We start from the raw sequence: 24,496 nt of genomic DNA, 5'->3' as shown, positions 1-24,496 counted from the left end.
CATGGCTCTTTAACAAATGCTTTTCCCCTTGTGAACTTCTAGCCATGTGGAAGGTACTGTAATGGGACCTGCTAGGCTTGCCTACTTGTCAAGAACTATTATCGCTGACCCTTTCAATCATTCCCATGGTCCCTTCCAAATGGCCAACTAGGCATCACTCGTGGAGTGTAAGAATATCTTGGAACGTGGGTTGGCAATGGGTAGCTGGGTACATGCTGAAGGCATCTTGATTTTTTTTCAGGATGAAGTCAAAATTCTACCCTGGTTTTGATAAATCAACCTTGGCAACTCTTGAATAGCAGAAGCCTGTAGCATTATTTATATTGTACACATTGTGTCTAGCCTGTCTTAATAGTCACATGCCAACATTTGATTCTTGATGAGCTGAACTGTTGCCCATTCCTAAGCTGGCAGCTGTATCGCATCCCCTAAAACCAGCCCATAGCCAACCTGTGCAACACATGACTGACCCACACCCACCCAATACATAATCCTACTTCACTCTTGCCTTTTTCTTCTCTGCATGATGATTCAGATCAAATCCTTTCTGAGTTTTTTATGTAGCTTAGAGCTGTATTTCTTCTACCGCAAGTCTAGTACCAATACAAACTAGACAATGAAACAGGGTTTTCAAGACCTAGCAAAGAGCTCTGCTGGGGGACTGCAGGGCGGACACTAAAGAGGCCTATACCATGCCACTCTTGTCCCTGAAATAGACACATGCATTTTTTAACCAATTTGTTATGGGTACAATGGTTTGTGTCTTTAATATGAAGTTTATTTCAAAGAATAAAACAGCAACAAGAGAAATCATACCCTTTCCTCCATCACGTCTCCTGAAAATGCTAGCTAAATTCTTCTGCTCCAGTAGCAGCTGCCGACAAAAGAGCACAACCTTGGTTCTTCCCACAGGCTTCTAGTAGGAAAGACTGTATGTTGCTGACTATGGGGAAAGGCTTGATAGACTTTTCTCCCAATTTGCCCTTCTTTCAAATTACTATGAATTTGGGAACAAATAGGAGGAAGTCTCACAGAAGGCACTTAACCAGTTTTGGCCCCATAGTGCCCTCATGAAATTATGCCTTTTTAGCCGAGGCACTCTGCCAAATTGAGTATTGGCTTCAGTGTAATGAAATATCAAAAAGCAATGCATGAGCTCAGTGGTGTGTTAGGTGAAAGTGGATTTTTAAAGTGCTGTTTTCAAGACCATATGACCTAGTGGAAAAATGCTCCTAATGCTACAACTACCTTCCACTTGTGAGTGTAAAGGGCCTTGCCTGTGCGACTGAACTAGTAGCCATCAGCTGTAACACATGCCTTTTGGCTTAAGCAAGAGGACCCATAAACAAGTTGGGCTTGTTGGACTTGAACTGATAGGTAGCAGGGGTTAGGGCCAGAGCCAAGCAATCATTGCCACCAAGTCCCACCTGAAGCAAGGCTGCTGGAACAACACTGTAGTCAATTTGAGTGGCACATCTTTGTACAGTTCTGAAGTTCAGGTCCTTCTACCTCATCACTTCTCTCACCTTTCTCCGGTTGTCTTCCACACTTCTCCAGTTGTAGTGTGGGGGCAGGAAGAGGCAACTTGCAGTCTGCCTTGCGAGGAAAAGTCACTCCAGGGGGTCAGAGAGTTCTGCCCTTCCCCACCCCATGTGTCATGAATGCAGTGGCAGGAGGCCGAGGTGCTGGGTAGCAAGTGATTTGTCACAGCATCAGAGTGAATAGCGGTCAATGCCTGCAAAGCAGAATGAACAAAGAGTTAGTACTGTACCAAGGAGGAGGCCTCTGCCTATTCTTCTCCCTTTCTGCACCTGAAAGGTATGGCACTGTTAGGAAGCAGTGTCGTCCTTTCCCAAACTACATATCCTTCTAATCTAACTAGCTTCTTGGGAAGTACAATTCCAATGTGAACTGAGGCCACATTTTCTCAGTATCCTGTTGCAGTAACATTCCTTGGTTTTTTGAAACCGCTTTCAAACAATCAGGGACTTGCCTTTATTCCTTTGCTATAGCAAATAGCCCCTTGCAAGGCAGGCCATGGTCATTTTGATGCACTAATTCATTTAGATTTATAGCATTAGTGAGTCTTGATCTGATATATGTGAGCCAAGAGAGTACGGCTTGTTTAAGCTACCCAATGAAATTGACATAGAGGATGCCTCCTTGACTAACTATGAATAGTCTCACCCCCCCCCCTTAAAGATGCTCACAGTATAATTAAAAATATGAAGAATCCACAAACTACTTCAGTTCAAAAAAATGTTTGTTTGCAGTAGTTATTGCCTGTGCTTAAATCACAGGACTCAATACAGGCTTAAATGTTACCCTGTGCACTTTTTCAATCAGGTGACTTGACAGACTGTTCGATCATCTCTCTCCCCTCTCTGCAGTAGATTGTTCTTAAGTAGTCCTTGTGGTCAAATGCCACAGAAACTAGCTTCTTCCATACCTGGCTACCTTTCCAGCACCACATTCAGATTGGAAAGTGCAACTTCTCTTATCAGGGCAGTTCCCAAAGAATGGAGTTAGAAAGGAGGTCTCTCCTGCAACCACTTCCTAGAGTTGTTTGCACATGTTTGTCAACCCCCAGGATCATTTCTGATCCATTTTCCATCAAACAATTATGGGGCAGGGTATCTGTGCCAAGCCAAACCCTATTTGGGAGGAAGCAACCTCAGCCCTTGATCAGAAGGATGCTAACCCACATACACCACACACAGACAACCCTGGCCAGCATTCAGCCACAATGTGAGCACAGACAGCACAGCATGAGCCAGATAACTCATGGTGGCATCAGGCAGGAAGGAGGAAGATATTTCAGACTCAAGCCCACTGGAATACGGCAACAAGAAACCTTAGCCATGTGCCTGTCAAAGGTTTCTTTCTTAACCTTTTAAGCCTTAACAAGGAAACCTGTCAAAGGTTTCTTGTTAAGGCTCTCAAACATCCTGAGAGGTGAGGGTCCTGGAGGGTGCTTTGGCCACAATGGCTGCATGCACACCCTCCAGGACCCTCACCTCTCAGGATGTTTGATCTTTCCTAAACACTAGGAAACTAGCTTGAGTGCGAGAAGAAATTGCAAGCCATGTGCCTGTCCCGTCAACTCACAGGTGGCCAAGGTTGCACACCATTCATATGAAGGGTGAGGTCCATTTGGGTGGGAGGGATTACTACACTGGAAAAGGCAGCTTTGATAGAGTATCTCACCCCGAGGGTAAGAAAGGCTACAAAAGCTTGTAGCAACCCAACGCACTGCATAGAACTGAGATCCTCAGTTACGAGAACACCATTGTTAACGTAACTGTTATGGGATAGGAGGTAATGGTGGTATTGAACCAACTAAAGTGTCTCAGGAAGCAAACAAAACAAAGTGCTAGTGTTATGTTGTTACTGATGAGATAGCAACAACAGACATACTTCCATTGTCTGCAATCTGAATGTACAGGCTACAGTAGCTTGAAAGCATGATCAGTTTGAAATTTACTATTGTCTGTTTTCCTACATTTACAAATGATTCATTCCAGACTGAAAGCAATCCTAGCACTTTTTTAAAAAGGGGGGGGGGTAACAACAGGTAGCATTCATTTCCATCCGAACATGAGTCATGAGTAAGCTGCCTCTATTTCCATAGCACAGAATTCCTGACACATGATGGATAGTTTCCAGCAGCTATTTTCAACCACTGTGCCATGGCACATTGGTGTGCTGCAAATGGTTCACAGGTGTGCCATGGGAATTTGAGGGAGGATCATTTGGTAGTTGGGTCATTGGGAGATGTGAGTCCCCTTCAGCCATACTGTGTGCCTTGTCAATCGTCAAAAAAACTTACGGTGTGCCTTGACCTAGCATCATGTCAATGTACCGTGAGATGAAACCAGTTGATGAAATTGCTGTTTTACAGGCTCCAGTAACTTATTAACCTATTCCTATAGTGAAAAGACCATCTCTAGTGTATTATTGTTCACTAGTTTATATTCGGTAATAATGTGTGTGTAAGAGAGAGAGAAAGAGCCCCAGGTGTGAATGTTCTGTGACTGCAATGTACTCGTGTTTTGATAGGGATGCATCCACCGCTTTGACAATATAGCCAGAGGAATTAACCTATACTTGAGCCGACAGGATCAACTGCTTCCCTTCCAGCCTTGATCTGTCTAGATCAGCAGATCAATCCAAACTGTGGATTGGGATCTACCAGTGGGTTGCAGCTTTATTATTGGTGGGTTGCAAAACTGACAAGCTAATAGCTGACAAGGAAAATCCATTGAGCCTTATGAAAACTGAACAGGGGCATGTGCATGTTTTCTCATGAGTAGGTGACTGTGCCTTGGTCCACTTTAAAGGGCAGGTCCAGGGGAATGCAGTGCCACCAGAGTGGATGCAAGACCAACAAACTCTCAAGAAGGCAGTCGTCGTCGTCCCCCCACAAGCTCATAAGAACAATGTATTGAGTCCTATGGAAAGTGAAACTGAGGCACACATGTGCATTTACTCATGAGTAGGTGATTGTAGCTTGGATCTTACTGAAGGTCAGACAAAGGGGAATGCAAGGCCAGCAGAATGGTCCCAATCTGATAAATCACTTGTAAAGCGGGGTGGGTCCCAATAGTTTTTAAAAGTGAGTTCCAGTGCTAAAACGTTTAGGTTTTCTCTCTCACTTGTTCTTGTACACTATCAGTTGATGAAAGAACGGAATGGTCCAAAAGTTCCATTGCAATCAACAAACCAAAAGAGCAGTGTTTCGGGGTCACTCTCTTACTGGAAAATAGGCAGAAGCTAGAACTTTGCCTTTTGGCAGCAGTCCCTCCCAGAGACTCCCACAACTTGGCCACTCTTGCCCACAATCCACAACAACAGTCTCCCTTCCAGGTCGGCTGTTTGGTGCTAGACAGAGAGGAATACAGACCTGGCTTTGCTGGACAGAAAAGAGAGACCCAGCAGCAAGGCAAACATGAGCGGCACGGAAGATGCTGGAGAGGCCAAGGCATGAGGCCTACCTGAGCTGGAGAGAAGCGGAGGAAATGGAGGGTACAAATGGAGGAAGGATGGAGCGTCGAGCAGCTTAAGAGTTTAGGGCATCGATACCTGCAGGCGTGAGCACCAGAGCCTGGAGAATGTCAGAGAGGGACACGATCCCCTGCGGGGTGTTCTTCTCATCCACCAGAACCAGGCGATGGACCTGCCAGATGAGTGAGTCACACAACATCATGGGAAGGACAGTAGTGGGACAGACAGAGACAAGTGTTGCTTTACAGCCAGACAGCAGAAGCAGACCACTCCAGTCTTTTAAAAACCTTCCATAATATTTTGCCTTTGGTACAAAGTCATGATCCTCCTCCTCCTCGATAGCTCACATATAGGGGATGGAGCAAGATGTTTATGGGACAGGGCACTCTGGGAAATGTTATGGTTGAAGACAAACAAATCTGTTGTAGAAATAGAGGTGTGTGCTGTCACTGGCATACCTGGAAGGGGGCAAACAGGGCAAAAGCCCTGGGCGCCAACCCTCTGGTGGCGCCTCCCCCCCCCCCGCTGGAGGAGGCGCACCCAGGAATGCTGTGGAGAGGCAGCGAGAACATGCCTCTCCGGCAACACCTCTGTGCCAGACTGGGCTGTCCCACCCTCCTCCTTTAAAGGAAGAGAGGAAAGGAGCACCCTAGAGAGGCAGCGCACCGGGAGATGTGACTCCTATCGCACTGACGCTCTAGGGTGTCCATCTCCTATCCTCTGGAGGAGGGGGGAGGGTGGCCGAGAGAAGCAGCACAATGGGAGTCATGATTCCCATCACGCTGATGCTCTAGAGCACCAGACTCCTATCCTCCTATAAAGGAGATGGGGAGGGAGTAGTCCAGTCCGGTGCTGAGGCGCTGACAGAGAGGCAGCTTCTTGCTGCCTCTCCATATCGCTCCTGGGCGCCCCTCCTCTGCCTCTGAGGGCATCCTTTATAGGAGGGCGTCTGGAGGAGACGTGTGCTGCTTCCAAGGCCGCGATGGAGCCTTCCGTACCACTTGTAAGCAGTGTGAAGGTCTCCATTGCAGCGGTCTGGGGCTGCTTTCAGCGACCCCAAACCGTTCCAGTGGAGACCATGATGCAGCTTACAAGCAGCGCAGAATGCTCCATCAGGGCCTTGGTTACCTCCTCTATTCCCCCTTTGAAAAAAAAAGGGGGAACAGAGGAGGTAGCTGCAAGGAAGTAATTGCGATGATGATGACATCACCGCAATTACTTCTGAGTCAGGGGCGAAGGGTTGGAAAAGGGGATGTGGGGGGATGAAAATGGGGTGTGGGAGCGGAAAACGGGGTTGCCCTGGGTGCTGGGACCCCCAGGTACACCACTGTGCGCAATTTAACAAGTGTTTGCTTAATGACAGACCACATATATGACAGTGGTCAAAGGGGAAAAAGATGCTCTTAATGAGGCAAACACAACAGAGAGGCTCTTAATGAAAAGAAGGGGCAATCCATCTCCAGTAGCCTGTGCAGCCAGCTAATGTCTGCCAGGGAGTGTCTGTTTACACAACAAAGGCAGTAGATTGGACTGAATGTTCACTTAATGACCTAATCACATAACAGCAGGGATCGGAGAACGTATCTCCGTTGATAAATGGCACACACCTGTAAAGCACTGTCTAGAACCTAAGGTTCAGGGCAGCTTCACATTTTAACTTTGAAAAAGTAATGTACAGTATATATGCTTAAGTAATTTATAGAATCCACTATCACCCAATTGATGGCCACTGGAATTACCCATCCAGGAATTAGCCATCATTGCTAATAGCCATGGACTGACTTATTCTCCATGAGTCTGTCTACATGGAACTTCCAGACTGAGAGGCAGTATGCGGCTGAATGCTGATTGGTGGGGAGCAACTGTGAGAGATGGCTATTCTTTCCTAGCCTGCACCAGGTATCTCAGAGGTCTCTTGTTGGCTACAGTGGGAACCAAGATGTTAGACCTCAGCTATATGCCTAATAAAGGTTTGTTGTATGTTGTATGTTAGACCTCAGTCTGGCTTCTTCTTACTCACCAAAGATCTTGTATGCAGTTGTCAACTGTAGCAGAGGCACCCAGCAAATTTCCAGCCTCATAAAAATATATGCAGCAGAGAAGCAAGACTAGCCATGGCTTCCTATTGTATGGGCAAACATGTGCTTGCCACTCTATAACATATGAAATAGTTTTTAGATTTCCAGTTCATAACGTTGAGCTCTTATTGGCTTACAAAGAGAATTTCACTTACCTTGGGAACTTTCCTCTCACATGAGAACCTTTACCTGGGGCAATTCCCCTGAAGCCCCTTTAAAGATTCATTGGCACAAACTCTCCTCTGGAGATGACCATGGGAGTTCTTTCCTAAAATTGAAGGAACATGCCACAAACCACCCCCCACTCTTTGCCCAAGATATTGCTCCCCTCCCCTCCAAACCAGGAAGGAAAAAAAGAATACCTATCAATTGAGGATCGAGAGAGAGACAAGGTCTTGCTCTGCTGAGAAGTTACACTGTTTCTGGGCTCCAGGCTAGAAGTGTAAGAGCCTAATCAGTTATAGACTGATAACACAAAAGTAGTTGGGGAAGAAAAGGAGGAAAGATCTCCCAAAGAACCACGCGTGTGCTCTGGTTTTCGATCTATACATTTAACATACAGTACCACTTTTCAACAAGAACAAGAAACACTGGCAACACCGGCCACTGAAGAAGTGCTAGCTGGGGATGAACAGGGACAGTTTCTTTCTCCCCTATTGGAGAGTCTCTAATTTCTAGGTGCCTCCATCTAGTTAGGAAGGGTGACACTCAATAAGTTGTGTCTGGAGAGCCCTTTGATTAGCCAAATACTACAACACACCTTTCCTTGTTTCCATAGGCCTGCCTTGGCCAAAAATGGGCTGCCTCTACCAAGTGTCTGCAGGGACTTCAGTCAGCAAGCAGCAGAGACCAAATATGGGCTCAGCTTTCAAGGACACAAAATCTAATGTCAGGATTGGGAGATGGGGTAAATTTTGCTCATTAATATCTATGGTGAAGTCAGACCCGGTGCATTCCCCCCCCCCAATACACACACACACACACACACACAGGTCTGCTGGCCTACCTGTTCCTTAGCAATGCGATCAATAATGGCTTCCATAGTCTCGTAAGGATGGCATGTGAGCACCCCTTCTAGGCAGACCAAGCGCTGCTTCAGCGCTTCCCCCACACTAATGTCCAGGTTGTTGTAGGACTTCTGGGCAGCCAAGTGCTGTGGAAAGTAAATAGAAATATTGGAGCGATAAGTTTGAAGCCACCATGACAATTCTTCCAAGGCAGGGAGTACACTTGCTCTGATGCCACTGGAGTGAACCTTTACTATACTGGGATAACTCTATGTTTAGATAGCTCTGACAGTTTGAAGCAAGGCTCAGCTGTCTTACAGCAGTCTACTAACTCCATTGCGAGTGTCTTTTCACCAAATGGAACACAAGTCTCAGCAATCTGCCTCCTGCTCTCCAATGGCAGTGTCCTCATTTGCTTTCCACACTATTATAAGCAAACTTTTTAAAAAGACCACCCATGGTCCAAGGGCCTGTTAGTGAAGCAAACATGGGGCTGCCATTGATTTGTTTCTTAGATTGTGCAAATTACAAGTTCTGATGGTGGGAGACTTGCATCTCTGGCAGAGTAGAATTAATTAAAACACAAAATGGCACTCGGTGATTGTTGATAGCATGTTCACCAAATGAAGGTTGTGAGATCTCCAGTGCAAGTCACTGTTACAGTTAAGTGCAGTACCAAATCAGGAATTGGTGTGGTTCCAATGAATGTGAAAAATCAATATTCCCAAGTTCAAAACAATAATTCTGCAATGACAATTACACATTAGTGACACTGCTATGTGCATCTTTTTTCCTCCAGTTGCTAATGGGTTAGGTTCCGTTTTTCAGTTTGTGGTTTCTACTTAAGTGATCAAAATGTTCTATAACTCAAATTTAAAGTAATCATATGGGCACAGGAATCAGTACAAGATCTGAATTTTTAAGAACAGCTGAAATATAGCTGTTTTTAAAGTTTGCTTTCAATCTGACACATCATGGAGTTTGCAACTACACGTATAACCTAATTATCCATGGATTTTTCACCTGCAGTTTTATCTCAATGCAATGAGAAGGGCCCTTTAAATTAAAAGTCCTTTAACAATAGCCTCATTAAAGCAAGAGAGGGCAGCCAGCTGACAATCTATCAATCAATTGCTCTCCAGGCACTTAGAACAGCTTCACTCCAAGGCAAGTGACCCCTCCCTTCCCCTTGAGCATGTGAAAGAAAGATAATCCCTTTGCTCTGGGTGAGGGGAGGGGTCACTGGCTCAGAGTGAAGCCTTTCTAAGCACCTGGAGAGAGATTGATTGATGGATTGTCTGCCTAATGACTCAGTCTTACATCACAAAGGTCAGCAAGGCTGTTTTTAAATCTCTGAGCAAAGGGACATTGTTTTTAAATGGATTTGCTTTAATGTGATTTTTGCCATCCACATGAATTCTGGGAACAGAACCCTCGCAAATAAGGAGACTCAACCAGTATGTTCTTTGGTCTTTCAAACACTTTTTAAAATGTCTCCTTTTTGCAGTTCAGAGTTGGTGAAAAATTCCAGGTCATCACAAGGCTTGCCCTCCCACTAGCCTGTTGAAAAAAGGTTTGAGATGTCAGAGTTTTAATTTTAAATCACTCGTTTATGTAAAGGTTCCAACTTGCAAGTAATATCTGTTAGGCAAATTGAAGCTGTCACAGTCAGCTTCCCTCTCCCTCTCCCACAAAAGGCTTTAGTAAAATGAAACATGTCATTAAGTTAATCACTGGGTACCATCTCATCATTTAAATTAACTCTTACTCCACTCTGCCAGGAATGTGAGTCTCCCTCCATCCCAATTTATAATTTGCATGATCCAACAAACATTGATACCACTCCCACGTTTGCTTTGCTACCGGTCCCACAAACATAATTTGCAGAAAGATGACTGCCAAATAGCACCTACATTTCCTCTCTGGAGCCAACTACAAGACAAAAGGTCCAATTCCTTTAGGTTAGAGCAGGGGTGCCCAAACCCCGGCCCGGGGGCCACATGCGGTCCTCAGGAGCTCCCAATCAGGCCCACAGGGAGCCCCCAGTCTCCAATGAGCCTTTGGCCCTCCGGAGACTTGCTGGAGCCCTTGCTGGCCTGACGCAACTGCTTTCAGCATGAGGACGACTTTTCGACCTTTCACCTGAGCTGTGGGATGAGGGCTCCCTCCACTTCTTGCTGTTTCATGTCTGTGATGCAGCAGTGGCAGCAAAGGAAAGGTTGGCCTTGCTTTGTGCAAGGCCTTTTATAGGCCTTGAGCTACTGCAAGACCGTCATTCATTCATATAAGTTCCATCCCTAATAAATTCATTTATGTAAATTTATTCAAATTTTAAAGGTAAATTAATTCTTTTTTCTCCTGGCCCCTGGCAAGGTGTTAGAGAGATGATGTGGCCCTCCTGCCAAAATGTTTGGACACCCCTGGGTTAGAGTATGGGAAATACAGTACTTGCAAGAGGCTCAGGGCCGGCCCCACCAGGAGGCCAACTCAGGCAGTCACTTCATACAACAGACTGGCAGAAAGCACCCACCTCCACAACTCCCACTCCCTGGATTGGGAGAGATCGAGGAGGACAGAGCAGAAGAGAAAGAGTGAAGGGGGGGAAGGTAAAGGGGCAGCACTTAGCATGCCAACTAGGCACCAGCCTCAATGGCTCCCCACAATCACACAGGTACCAGGCAATTCTGCCTGGAAATGAGTTCGCACCCATAGAGACAACAAAGGAAAAAATATGTTCTTGGCTTTGGTTATTCAAAATGCCCCCCCCCCCAATTCTCCAATCTCTCATTTCTCTACATGTCCCCATAGCACTTTAGCTCTGCTTAGGTGATACTTCTCTTTATGTAACCATCTAATTGCCCAAACTGAACAAACTTGGAAAAAATGGGATTGTGCCATACTTACAATCACATCAAAGCGAGAGTACAGCCCAACCACATGCCCTGTAAAGAAAGGAAGACTTCATTACAGATGACCTTGACCAGTAGGAGTAACCCTTCCCATAATGCTAGACCTGTTCCAACAACTACAGTAAAATACTTCATGGAAAACAACAAGATACAATAAACATGTAGGATTCATTTAAAATCCAGCCATCACTCAATTTCAGGATTGGAAGAAAGTTCTGGTGCTGGATGATCTTCTATTACCAACATTATTTTTCCCCTTTCCATAAAATACGCATAGGAAAACACACTAATCCCTGAATATTATCAAGTCATAACCAATTGCTCCCCATCCTCCAAAAACCGATTCTAGCATTCCATCAGGATCCCACCCAGCTTGAGTCCTTGAGAAAGTGACCAGTCATGCTTCATGGCAAACACAAAGAAATAAGGACTGGGAGGGTAAGTGACAAGACTTTCTTAAGGCGAGGGTGTTCATTTAATTAAGGTATGTATATCCTGCCTTTTCTTCATAGGACAACCAAGGCAGTTCACAACAAAAGTTAAGTAGCAGAATGATAATGAAAGCAGTAAAATACAGCATACGGAATCACAGTGCATTCCTGAGCAGTCCCTACAGCAGCACACTCCTACTAAGGGCAATGGCTGCACAGGAGGGCCAAGAAAGTAGGCCAGTGCTGAAGTAGGTGCTGCCATGTGCATCATAAATGAACAACAGAATGATTATTTTAATAATTATGAAGGGGAAAACATTGACAGAGTGCATGGCAAATTCAAATCAGCAGCAAACTGGACTGAGAATCCAGACTCATTACAGAAGTACAGTGGAAGGAGTTGAAAAAGAAAGACAAATCAGGCTTTCTCACAGTTAATAGCACACCACAAAGGGGAGGGCTGTCTGCAACATACCGCTTTGAACAGCAAGGCATTTCCAGGTACTGGATGGAGGAGTGGGATATTCACAGAGGTACTTGCCCCTCTGGAGTCTGAAATGGTACAGCCCAGTAAAAACTGCATCTTGCAATGGCTCTGTTCATGTGGCAAACACCCTATAGAGAGTCCTACCTCGTTCATTAATGACAGGCAATGCAGAGACTCTGCGGTCCACAAAGATCTCCAGAGCTGTGTAGACAGGAGCAGACTCTAACACCATGGCGATATCACGGAAGGTGCCAATACCCAGCTCTAAGATAGTCTTCCTCAGGAAACGTGGCTTTGGAAGCATGGCTCCCTACAGGGAGGGAAAAGTCAACTGCTGCAAGGGAAGGCTGAGGACCCTTCCCCAGCCCACAGGACTACAGTTCAGGAGTGGAGAAGCAGCCTTGTATGCAGAAGGGCCCAGGTTCAATCCCTCACATTTTTCAGGTAGGACTGGGAAGTCCTTGCCTGAAACCTTGGAGAGTTACTCAGTATAGACAATACTGAGCAAGGTGGACCAATGGTCTGACTCAGTAAGGAGGCTTCTTAGGTTCTATGAAGGGTTTGCTTAGAGAGACAAAAACTAGACTCTGAGATTTGATAGCAGAAAAGAGAATTCAGTTCTGCATGTTAGATGTACCTAATTTTAGTAGCATAGACTAACTCCCTTATCCAAATGGTGCAGGAGGGGAAGAGGACAAATCTCTATCATCAAGAGTTTTGGTAAGACATTTTGATCAGCAAATAAAATGGTCCCATCTCACCACTGTGGTACAGAGATCTCCAGCTAATGTCAGCCCAAACTCAAAGCTACAACAGAAAAGATTCCAAAGCCTTCATCATCTGAAGTTCTCTTGCTCCCTACCACAAAGCCACCCATTCTCCCCTTCTGCCCCATGCTGTCCCTGATCAGCCACGTTATCCATCCCTTTTCCTTTTTCACATGTTTTTAGCTGAAAAGAGCTTCATCCTCTTTCTCAAGTGTAATCAGATTTTAAGTACCCTTCACTGCACTTGTCCACATTGATCCCTGTCCTTGCTTCTAATTACCTTTGCTGTTTCCCCCATAGCCTATTTCAGACTGTTAAGTTCCCTGGGGGCATAGGTCTATTCATTTTGTCTGTGTAACTCCATAGCACATTGTGTACAGAGACAGGAGTGTGGAAAATAAACGTGAAAGAAAGGGCACCACCACTGACACCACAGAAGCTTCCTAGCCACCCAGGAGCACTCACAAAGATATGCAGGAACTTGAGGATGCGTTTGTGTGTCAGGATATGGAGGACGTTCCCTGAGATGGGTTCAATAACAGGCAACCGGTGTATCTTGTTCTTAATTAAGGAATAAACGGCATCAAAGAGGCTAGAAATGGGAGAAACAAAAACACCACATGATATGCCTGGAGTGTGGCTTGAGACACAGTCTGGCAGCCAGACAATTATATGAGCTGCTTTGGGCATTATGTAGCATGAGTGGTCTAGGGACAAAGGAACAGTGTTGAGAGAGAGCACCCAGTGCTGAGTGACACCAAAAAGTTTCCAGCCTCTTACAGATAAAGTCTCTGTGCATTACCGTTCAATGACAGGCAGAAACCAACAGGTAACGTTTTTTCTGGCATGAGAAAATAATAATAATAATAATAATAATAATAATAAACTTTATTTCTATCCCGCCCTTCTCCCTAAAGGGACCCAGGGCGGCTTACAACATATAAAAACAGATTAAAACATAATTTAACAAACAGATAAAAACATATTAAAAACACAATAACAGAAACCATAAAAACAGTAGTCAGATAAAAGTCAGAATAAAAAAAAGAGCATAAAACAGCAGTTCATAGAGGAATCAGGCCTGTAAAAAAGCAACTAAAAGATGTATAAAATATGTTAAAAAGGCCATGAAGCTTCACTCTGGATTTCTGCCTATTATGTAGTTATTAAAGACACAAAGCCTCTGTTTATAAGAAAAGGTTGCAGCCTTATCAACAAGTGTCGTGGGGAGAGACCAGTGTGGATGGGGAAGGGCTACAGAAACAAAACCCTTTGTTTATGATCCTGTGCTCTGTACCCACTCCTTTTTCAGCCTCCTGCTCTTCTACTTGCCGCCCGTCTTCTACTTGCCGTCCCCCTCCTTCACTCTTCAGATATGTGATTGACTACTATGAGATGACAGCCAGAATTTGGCAACATATGACATAGTGGGGTTGTTGGCAATGGGGAAAGGCAGGGGTCCATGACAGAAGAAGAAGGCACCAGGTATGACTTACCTATCGTTTGGGGAGATGTACACTAGGGGTTTGAAGCAACCTTGCAGATACACCTCTGGGGAGAGAAGAAAGAAACCTCGTAGCATGATGGGATCTAGATAAAGGGGGAACAGTTGCCATAGCACAGTGGCAGAGCACCTGCTTTGTATGTAGAAGGTCCCAGGTTCCATCCCTAGCTTCACCATATAGGGCTGGGGGGAGGGAATCCTTGTTTGAAACCTTGGAGAGCTGCTCCCAGTATGGGTTGACAATACTGAGCTAGATGGACAAATGGTCTGACTCAGGATGGGGTAACTTCCTATGAAGTTGCCAACTGCATTACAAAACACTAGCACTGGGAAAAGGTTCAGACATCTTTGAGAAGGAGCCCAACTTTGCAACTGCAGTTTTCCTTACCCTGTAGCACCATGATGGGATAAATGGAACTTGCTAGAACAACCTCAGTCAATGCAGTGTAGTTTGTGTCTTTCATTTACGGAAAGACTTTTTGAAGATAATTTAGGAGGGTGGAAGACAAACAGCTTTTATCCTCGTTCCTCCAGGGCAGTAGTTCTCACACATTTAGCACCGGGACCCACTCTGTAGAATGAGAATCTGTCAGGACGTCATCACCAGAAGTGACGTCATCAAGCAGGAAAATTTTTGACAATCCTAGGCTGCAATCCTACCCACACTTACCCAGGAGTAAGTCCCATTGGCTATCATTGTTAAAGGAATATACATAGTGGCTTGTTAAAAGTGCAGGTCTGTAACATTTCCCCAAATGCAGTCACATACCATGGTAGCATCAAGTCCAATATATTAAAAATAAAATATTGAAATGAATGGGGACCCACCTGAAATTGGCTCGAGACCTACCTAGTGGGTCCCAACCCACAGTCTGAGAAACACTGCTCCAGAGAATGCCTAGTTATAATGGTATAAACCAGGCAGTGCATCTGAACAGTATGGAAAAAGAACACATGGGGCATATTCAAGAAGAACTAATGACAAACTGAAAACAAACAAGCTATCGGAACTAGAAGCCTCTCTAGAATAAAGCAAATTACTGGTCTGTAGCATAATCTAAATCTTTTGTCTAGGGAGAAAATAAGGGCATTTCAGGGCTAATTTAGCAAGTTAAGGGAGGTATGGTTTGAATGCAGATGAAGCATGTGCAGGCAAAAGACATCACACACACACAAGCACAGAAGGTGCAATTCATCTTCATTCACCTCAGTGGCAGAATTCCTATCAGTTTTAATGAAGCTGAATTGCATCCATACACATATGGTGCCCCCTGCTGGTGCCCTCCTCACCTCTCCATGTTTCAATTTTGTGTTCCTCGATCTCGTATATCTGAACCTAAAAGGGCACAACGTCATTGAGAAGAGAGATGTCATTGCGAGTTGATTGCAATGGGTGGTAAGATTAATAAGCTTAATATTGAGACATGTATGTTTGAATCATCCTTTGACAGCCCTTCTGCTGGCCACAGTGGAGCTGCATGCTGCTTCCTGAGAGGTGAGCTTCGTTTATACCAAGCTTGGATTTCTTTAAAAATGCCCATGAAGGTAAAGTTTTAAATTCCATAATACTTAGAAACATTTTTCATGTTTATAAATACATTTAGATTGTTAGCAAGCATTCCAACTCAATGATTGCTAATAACTGTGTTCCACTGAACTTTTGTGGAAAACCATTCATTCATCAAATGGAGAAGCATCTCTTGGAATCTGAGAGTTCTAAATCGTTCATTGTGCCTACCTGGACACCAAATGGTTCTCCCACTTTGTTGTTTTCCCCAGCCCAAACTGTGAGTTGCGATTTTTGGTGGGTTGCAGGCCTGCCAAGACCAGGAAGTTGCAGGGTAAAATGATGTAGGACCCAGAAGTCATTTCTGGGTCATGCTGGTGCATGGCCCATTTCAATGGCCATATCTTGCCTCTTACTGCTCCAAAAATTGGGTCATAATCCACTAACTAGTGGGCCGCAACACACAGTTTAAGAGCTGCAGCATGACATTTTCAATGAAGTGAGACACATGCCATTTTACCCTACAGCTTCCTGGCTCACTGGGTCCAGATCCACTGTGGACTATGCAGTGGGTTGCCAAGGTAAGGAGTTTGAGAACCCATGCCCTAGCCCAGCGTGAGTTTGGCAGAGGGTCATTTTTTAATAGGACCATTGGGGGATATGAGCCCCCCAACAGCAGCATGGTGTGCCTTGTCAATTTTCCAAAAACTAATGGTGTGCCTTGACAATTTTAATACCTTGTCAGTGTGCCGTGAGACAAAAAAAGACTGAAAATCACTGCCCTAGCCCAATGTGTTTCTTTGGAGGGAGATATTGGTAGTTGGATTGCTCCAGATCTGGAAAGGGAAGCACGGTGCTGAAAAACTCACCAGAGGGGATCGATAATAGCGTTGTAGGATATTGATGAAGTCAGTGATGGTCAGCATACCTTCATGAAGGAAAAGAGAAAGAGCAAGTGGGTGGAACATTTGGAGGAGTTAAAGCAACAGATATGAGGTATCTAAGTGAAGCCGGCTTTGGTCCATGAAGCAGAGTAGACACAGGCCACAATCCTATCCACACTTACCTGGGAGTAAGCCCCATTGACTATAATGGAACTTACTTCTGAGTAGATATGCATATAATTGTGCTCTTGAAACTCTGAACAAGTCTCTCACAGACTCCCCTGCATGCATACAACAAATTTTGCCTCCTTAGATATCCCTAGCACAGCCTGAATGGCCAGAAGCCCCAAGAGGCCCCTTTGTTTCAACTGTTCCCATGTTCCCTATGCCCAGTCAAAGTAGCCCTTTCCCTCCTGAGCCATTTCAGCTACATCACTTACCCACAAAGCACTGCTTCTTGCTGTCCCAGAGGGGGGCAGCTCTCACCCCATTGGCCACCATGGCCAAGAAGGCCTTCTTAATCTGGGGACAGAGAAAAAAGTATGTAGGGCTAGGCTGGCAGTTACTCTTCCCATACACATCTATCTGTGGTTGGAGGGAATAGCTGCATTCAGCCCAACAAAGCCAGAAGTCTATGCCCCACTTGACTGTCATCCACTTGGACTCCAACTCTATGAATCGGTTCTTGCTAGATTTGGTACTCGTCACTGCAGATGAATTTTAGGGGCAACACCATCTTACTTGTCTGTTTCACCAAATGGATGGGCTTTTTCCTTTCTTCCCATTTCACTCACTTCCCACAATTAGCATATAACTAACAAAAGACAGTCATGACAGGTGGGGTATGACAGAAGAGAGGACTTGCATACAAGATCTCTTTGGGAAGATGTGGCCTGCCTCTGTGCAAAAAGCCATCAAGGAGGGTTAGGTACATTTCACACTCATTGCAACAAGCGCTCCCCAAGTGCAACACTTTGCTACTCCCACAGTAGTGAATAGTAAGCATTCACCTTTGTAAGGGGGGGGACACACACCATTAGGATGGGGATAAATTTGCATCATGCTCTAGTGATACTAGTCAATGACTATCAAACCCACAATCTCTGCTTAGCCCCACCCCTTCATTTACACAACTGCATCCTGTGTTGTTTCTTGGTCACCCAAAAGTGCAAATGTTGAGAATAGACATATATGGCAACTTTTTTAGAGACAGCGCTATCAGATACAAAGGGGAACAGAGTGCCTCTACCTTTAACCATTGTATAGAAGAGGGATTTGGGCAAGTGCAGTTTTTTCATCCCTTCCATGTTGAGCTGCACCTGCCAAAATTCCCTCTTCTATACAGTGGTTAAAGGTAGAGGCACTCTGTCTCCCTTTGTAACCCTAGTTAGAAGCAAGGGGAGGAAAGGAGAAGAATTGGGCATTTGAGCCAAAGCATCAGCCAAACCAGAGATGAATGACTCAAAGGCATTTGTAAGCTGAGCTCAGCGTTCCACCCCCACCAACTCACACATCCCCCTCACCTGCAAGGTGGTATCGAACACTACCAGTTTGGAGCTGGTGGGAATGGCATCGTAACAGCAGTGGCTGCGCATGAAATGCATGTAGGTCTCAGCATTCGGGCCAAGGAACTCGATCTCTGGACCAAACCCAAGAATTTCACAGTCGAGAGAAATGATGTCACTGTCGCCTTCTCTGGTGACCTGCTCTGGTTTGTTTATCTCTTCCGCTACTACTGTGGCATCCAGAAGCTCAACTCTGCTATGCTGATCTACATCTTTATTGACCAGTGTAGCTGTTTCAGGATTCCAGCCCTTGTCCCTGTCTCTTGACATCACATCCTTGCCCTCTGGCCTTGCTTGCCTGTTATTTGTAGCAAAGGTTTCTGATCCACCATTCTTGTCAGACACATCCAAGTCTTGGGCCTCTGAATTTGCCATCTTAACATCCGATTTTGTAGCAATGGCATCTACAGCTGTCACATTGCCATCCTGATTTGTAGTCTTAGCATCCAACACAACAGCCTTAGGATCCCAATTCATGGTCCTGCCATCTGACATCACATTCTTCAGCTCTGTGTTTTGACTATCTGTAGGCAGGTCTTTGGCTTCCAGTCCTACAATTTTAGCTTCCATTGTCGAGTCCTTGACATTCGTAGATACAGCAGGGCCTAGCAGGTAAGGGCAAGCATTGCAAATCCAGACAGCAAAAGTTTCTTGGAAGGTGAAACATTTAAGTAATCTCAGCCCTTTGGACAGACATGAACTTCCTTCTCACTAACCCTGTATAAATGGTGTCCACACATCAGAACTGCAGGCAAACACATGCTGGGCTGAATGACCCATAGCTTGTGCAGAGTACCATCAAATAGACTCACAAGCCATTTTTCAATCCTCCCCACTCCATCCCACCTTCTGTACAACAGAATACAAACACACACAGTTAATATATTGATCACTCTCAAAAACAGCACAACAGAGTTGCAAACAAGTTGGATCTGGATCCCAGAGGGATAGTGTCAAACACAAACTGTAACATAGATCATTGTTCATATCCTTTGCCAAATAAAAGGATAAAAATCCTGGCTTCAGTAACGCCAAAGGCATTGTCTGATTTCAGTAGTGAGCAAAACTAATTCCCTCGGACAAGTGATTTCCTTAAAAAGGTCCCAGTACAGGAAAATATGAGAGAAGAATTAATGACTTCCTCTGAAAAAAGAAGCACCAGCCAAGAGGTGGATTTTATATTCAACACATTCCTATGCTGTTAAATAGGTTTATAATCTTTATTGAGTGTCCTCACAACAACCCTGTGAGGTAGGTTACCATTATTCACTTATGGCAGATTAGAAACAGAGGCTGGAAAAGAGCACCCAATGAATCACCCAATGAAAGGTCACCCAATGAATCCAGGGACAAGGCTGAACTTTGAACTCAGTTTTGAACTTTGAATTCCAGGTCCAACTCTCTGCTTATTGCATAGGAAGCCACTACACTGGGTTAGGCAGGCACCCACAGAATTGGAGCCTCTCAGACTGGGATAGCAAAGTGATTTGGGACTAAGGAACAGCATCCAGGTACGGGGCAGAAATCCCAAGGCTTGAATCATAGGGGAAGTAATGAGTTAGAATGAAGCACATCATCCTCGCAAAGTGAAGCTAGCAGGGAATACATAACGTCCCACATTATCTGTGCACAAAATCATGCTGTTACTGATTAGCATGTTAAGAAGGCACCCAAAGCAGGCAGTTAATGTCCACAGCTGATCCCTGGCACAGCTGTCAAGAGTTAGGCGGCCAGTAGGCCATGAAGGCTGTACTTCGGAGAGGCAACTGCACCCTGTGGCAGGCATTATCAGTGCGCTACCCACCTGCTTCCAGAGGCTGGAGACCATTGCTCAATAGTGGGGCCTGCAAGAAGGGAAACAGAAATAGAGTTAAACATGGGCCTCTGTGACCCAAGGACACTGAAATCCAGCAGCATACCAAGGGCAGGGTGGAGTGGGTGGTCTACCCCAGGTACACACTGTAAAGGGGTGCCAGTGTGCCTGTCCCTGCGAATGCTGGGTCTGGGGGATCACAAGGCAGATGCCAGGTCTACCTGCTGCTTTGAATTCTAGGTAGACCTGGAGTCGGGGATGGGGGTTTTTCAAGGCAGAGGCCAGGTCTACCCATGGCCTCAAACAGCCAAGGCCACAGCAGTGGATGAATGTCCAGAAGAACAGAGCTCAAAATTCATCACCTTGCATTTCCTGAATTACTTTTTTTCTCTGCCCCTGCCTCAGCTTCCTCTATCCTGAGCACCAGAGAATGCCTATAGATTATAAGTCCTCTCTTTCAATCCCTTCCCACCTCAATGGATAGAAAGTAGAGGCATGCCAGTTGGCAGAGGTAAACAATAACACTAAGGGCCCAATCCTATCCAACCTTCCAGCACTGATGCAGCCATAATGCAGCCCCATGGTGAGGGAGAAAATGTCCCCATACCTTGGGGGGGGGCCTCTGTGACTGCCCTCCCCACTGCAGAATATAGCACGCACCCCGTTAATATAGCTACATCAGTGCTGGAAATTTGGCTAGGACTGGGCCCTAAGAAAGGTCCAGGCCTTTGAGCGACGACAGCTGTGAGTGCCAATGGAGAATGAAACTCAGTGCTAAGCTGATTGCTTCATTCCCAAAAGGTTAGATCAGGGGTATCAAACTCGTTTCATTCAGAGGGCCGAATAGCATTCATGGTGCCTTCTGAGGGCTGGAAGTGATGTCATTAGGCAAGAAGTGATGTCATTAAAGTGGTCATAACCAAAATATGCACCACTTTTTCTCACTTAGGAACTCATTAGTTGCAAATGACAGAAGAGAAAATACACAAATCTTGATATTCTTTCAAGATATGGGAGAGCCCAATTTTCATGTGGGCTGCCCTTTCAGCAATGCCACCTCAGCACAGCTCAGCAGCTGAGAGCCTATGGGCCAGAAAAAAAGCTTCCGCAGGCCACATCCGGCCCCTGGGCCTTAAGTTTGACACCCCTGGGTTAGATTGAGGGCTGTAATGTTAAGTAGATAAATCAGGAAATCAACTCAGCTCCTTCTGATTGATTAAAAAAAAGTATCTCCCATTCATCAAAGAACAGTTTTAAAATTGTTATACAAAGAATTTATAAAACAAAAAGTGCCCTTCTAAAACACTAGTTGCTATAATCTATATTTGCATCATCAAAGAGTACCCATGGTAGCCAGGATATCTGGCTTGCTCATCTAGAAGGGCAGGAGCCAAGACCCTGGGAAATAAATCTGAAGCAACTTTAAAGGTTCTACAAGATTGGTTGTCACTTTTGCTGCTGCTGCAGCCCAATCCTATTGTCAGGCAATTCTAGTGCTGCATGTTGTTAAAGTGCTGGTAAAGTGCATGTTGTTAACACACTTTCTGACACCCCAGTAAGTGTCCCCGCCGAGGGAAGGCCTGCCCCATCCCATGGGTGCCACATCCCACCAGATGGCCACTGCAGCAGGTAGGTGTTGCACCTGGTTGTAGAAGAGCAGACAGAGGGTGGTGGGTAAATGGTGTTTTGGGGCAGGGAGGAAGTAGTTCAGGCCTAGGGGCGGGGATGGTGAAGCAGGCCTCTGCCACATCCTACCCCCATTCCAGGCCTGAAAGCCCTACATGGGACTACTTGATTTTGTGCCAGCTAAATAGCTGGTGCAGATTCGAATAGCCCCATTGAGCAGGCTGGGGCACTACATGGGGTAAAGGAACAAAATGAGTAGGTGGCCCAACCAAGGAAAGTTGCACCATCCTATGGGTGCCACATCCTGCCCAGTGGCCACTGAGGCAGGTAGGTGTTGCACTGGGTGGTGGAAGAGCGGACAGAGGGTGATAGGTAAATGTCCTGGAGGTGAGGAGATTCCCTTACCCAAATGTTCCCTTACCTCAAAGAGCTCCCACCTGCTCAACTCCAACACTGGAGACAGCTTGAGCCTAGCGGTGCCATTGTATCAGCATTGAATTGGACTGGGCTGCCCCACATTTATCTCAGCATAAGCTTTTGTGGACTTCTGTTCATCAGCTGCAGTAGATGGCAGGATTCCTCATTTCTATTCAGCCTATTTAGTGCTCTAAATCCTAAAACAAATCTCTCAACTGCCTGGCACCGTCTCAGGTTCAACTGTCTGTCTGTCTCAATATAGGGTCCATTGCCTAAGTGAACACTTCTACTAAATCATTCCTTTCTCCTCCTCTCAGCAGAAAAGGTCAGGCAAAGGACACAAGGAGAACTGGTCTCTGTTAGCAGGCTAGTGACAAGAGGGGAAGATAGCCAGGTCATGGAGCCCTACATGGGCTGCTTGGTTTTGGGCCAGCTAAATAGCTGGCACAGATCCAAGCAGCCCCATAGGGCGGGCGGGCTGGAGTAAGGGGGAAAATATCCCCTTGCCCTGAGGTGACCTCCAGCAGCCTCCCAACCTGCACTGGATGTAGTGCAGGCCATTGCGTGCTGGCTGAACTGGTGCAGGTTAGGATCGCACTGTTAGGAGGCTAGATGAATCAGAGCCATCTAGCCAATGTACGAAGCGAGAGCTAAGATTGACAGGAAAGGAAAGCAGTAATTACTTGTTTACTTTCCTTCTTATGTTTATGAGCCAAAGTGATGGGAAAAGATGGCTGCCTTCACTGAGAAAGCTTGATTCCTTTTTGAAGGCTGTTTTTCTTCACCTTGTAAGGAGTGAGAGATGACTATAAAAGACAGCAGATTAATCCAGGACTTTAACATGGCTGGATTTGGGCAGCTGTATCCTCCCCTTCCCAGAGGTAGGAGTGCATGGTCTTTTCGTTGTGATATATATCACATTTTTTAAAAAAGAAATTACTTTCAAAAGCTTTAAGCCATTTAAGCTTTTACTGTTCATTATGCCATATGACAAGGTGCAAATTACAGAGGGTGCTGCAGCCAGTTGCAGGGGCTTCAAAGTTAACTTACTAGCCTCAACAGTCTTGTAGCAGTCCCATGCACACATCTGTGAGAGTAAGCCCCATTGAACACAACGGGACTTCTGAGTAGACATGCAAAGAATTGTGCAGTAAGACTTCTTACTTGACTTTTTATTTAGCCTTTGAGATTCATCTACAGGATACAACACTAACCAGGCCTTGAGGTCTTTGTAAAGGAAAAAAAAAAAAGTAGCAATGCTATTTATCAGGGGTGGCCAAACTGTGCCACATGCAGCTCTTTGACAATACAATGTGCAGGTCTTGGAAATATGTTGGCGGAGCTCCATTTTTGCATCACAATTAATATAAAAGGTAAATAATGTTCAAGCTTCGGAATTTACCAAGTATAAGCTGAGAGTCCATTGGATTAAGACGTAAGTTTAGAGTTCATGGAAAGTAAATACATTTGAGAAGTTAAATGTGACTTAAGCATTGCAGCTCTCAAGCACCTGAAGTTTATTGGACGTGACTCTCATGCCACATCTTAACCCCTTTCTGCCCAGCTCACAGGTGTACACATTTGATCCCTGTTGCGTATATGCAACGTTGGGCAGAAATGGCTTTAAGCTATATACTGAGCACACACACCTCTTACATGCCAAGTTCAACTCCAGCTCCTTGTTGCAAAGTGTGCCACTGGCAGGTTGTGATCTGCGATCACCAAAGCAAAGCCAAAGCAACGCCAGTGGGGCTTAACTCTCCAGTCCCTTTGCATCCTGGAAAGGGGGGGGGGGCTTCCATTTCAGCCCTGCCGGGTGCAGGTGGCTGAAAGTAGCAGGAAGTCCTTGTGGCGTTGTTGGTGGCAGGAAGTGCCCAGCGTGCTCCCTGGGCCCGGCGGCCGGGAGGATGGTGCCAACTTGGCACGGGTGCTGCGATTCCCTTGGGCGGGGCTAGAGCCTTTGTCTCCTGCCTCTTGGCCCCCCCGCGCGCCTTACCTGCTCCAAGGCTGGTGCAGCTGCCGCCTGCTCCATGCCGGATCAGCTGCTATTTAGGGCGACTGATCGAGCAGCCTCGCTGTCCGGCTGCCCCAGCAGGCCTGCCCCGAGCACACACGCGCACCGCGGGGAGGGGCAGGAGGAGGGACCGCCCTCCTAGGACATCCACCATCCGCGGTGCTCTGCAAGGGGGTCTTCCGCCGCCGGGGACGGGCCTCCGAAGCGGTGCGTCTCCCAGGGCTTGCGCCCATCGCAGTGATGGAAAGGGAGAAGGAAGGTCTGCCCAGCCATAGCCAACCAAAGTGGGCAATCGCGGAGTGCCTGCGGTCATCGACTGTCGAACAGCCTTAAGGACAGAAGGACAGCCACCGGGACCAGATTCGCGGTGGGGGGGGGGTCTTTTTGGCGGAGGACTCCTATCCTTTTAAGGCAGGCCGAAATTCAATCGGTGAAGCCAAGGGGCGCTGGGTAGAAAGCTTCACTGTTGCTTTCTTAAGCCAT

The 24,496-nt window shown here is 45.9% G+C and overlaps 1 protein-coding gene across 2 annotated transcripts; it reads right to left on the bottom strand.

Annotated features, from left to right (window-relative positions):
• Nucleotides 1-756: 756 nt before the first annotated feature.
• On the bottom strand, nucleotides 757-24,315 carry PRKAG3 (protein kinase AMP-activated non-catalytic subunit gamma 3). Of its 2 annotated transcripts, none has more exons than XR_010793528.1 (13): nucleotides 23,996-24,315; nucleotides 19,948-19,987; nucleotides 18,102-18,748; nucleotides 17,019-17,100; nucleotides 16,564-16,622; nucleotides 15,478-15,523; nucleotides 14,180-14,234; nucleotides 13,149-13,275; nucleotides 12,061-12,226; nucleotides 10,994-11,031; nucleotides 8,089-8,235; nucleotides 4,995-5,176; nucleotides 757-1,735 (listed from the first exon to the last, which is right to left on the bottom strand). XR_010793528.1 is itself a non-coding variant. In XM_066611618.1 (13 exons), exons 1-13 carry the CDS (start codon nucleotides 24,029-24,031, stop codon nucleotides 1,713-1,715), a joined length of 1,560 nt encoding a protein of 519 aa, XP_066467715.1. In that variant the 5' UTR covers nucleotides 24,032-24,167; the 3' UTR covers nucleotides 757-1,712. The 2 variants fall into 2 exon arrangements, 1 of the variants encoding a protein (XP_066467715.1); XM_066611618.1 differs by having other exon boundaries at nucleotides 5,083-5,176; nucleotides 23,996-24,167.
• Nucleotides 24,316-24,496: the final 181 nt, after the last annotated feature.

This window comes from Tiliqua scincoides, chromosome 1, assembly GCF_035046505.1.
Source record: "Tiliqua scincoides isolate rTilSci1 chromosome 1, rTilSci1.hap2, whole genome shotgun sequence".
NCBI lineage: Eukaryota > Metazoa > Chordata > Lepidosauria > Squamata > Scincidae > Tiliqua > Tiliqua scincoides.
Note: the sequence above shows the minus strand (reverse complement) of the source record. Positions and strands in the feature narration are given on the sequence as shown.

Bases quoted from the DNA above. Each gene is read 5' to 3' on its own strand.
- PRKAG3 (XM_066611618.1), bottom strand. From the start codon at position 24,031: ATGGAGCAGGCGGCAGCTGCACCAGCCTTGGAGCAG. The intron at 19,988-23,995 runs GTAAGGCGCGCG...CCCTTCTTGCAG, and splicing joins CTGCACCAGCCTTGGAGCAG to GCCCCACTATTGAGCAATGG. The intron at 16,623-17,018 runs GTAAGTGATGTA...TCCTTCATGAAG, and splicing joins CAAGAAGCAGTGCTTTGTGG to GTATGCTGACCATCACTGAC.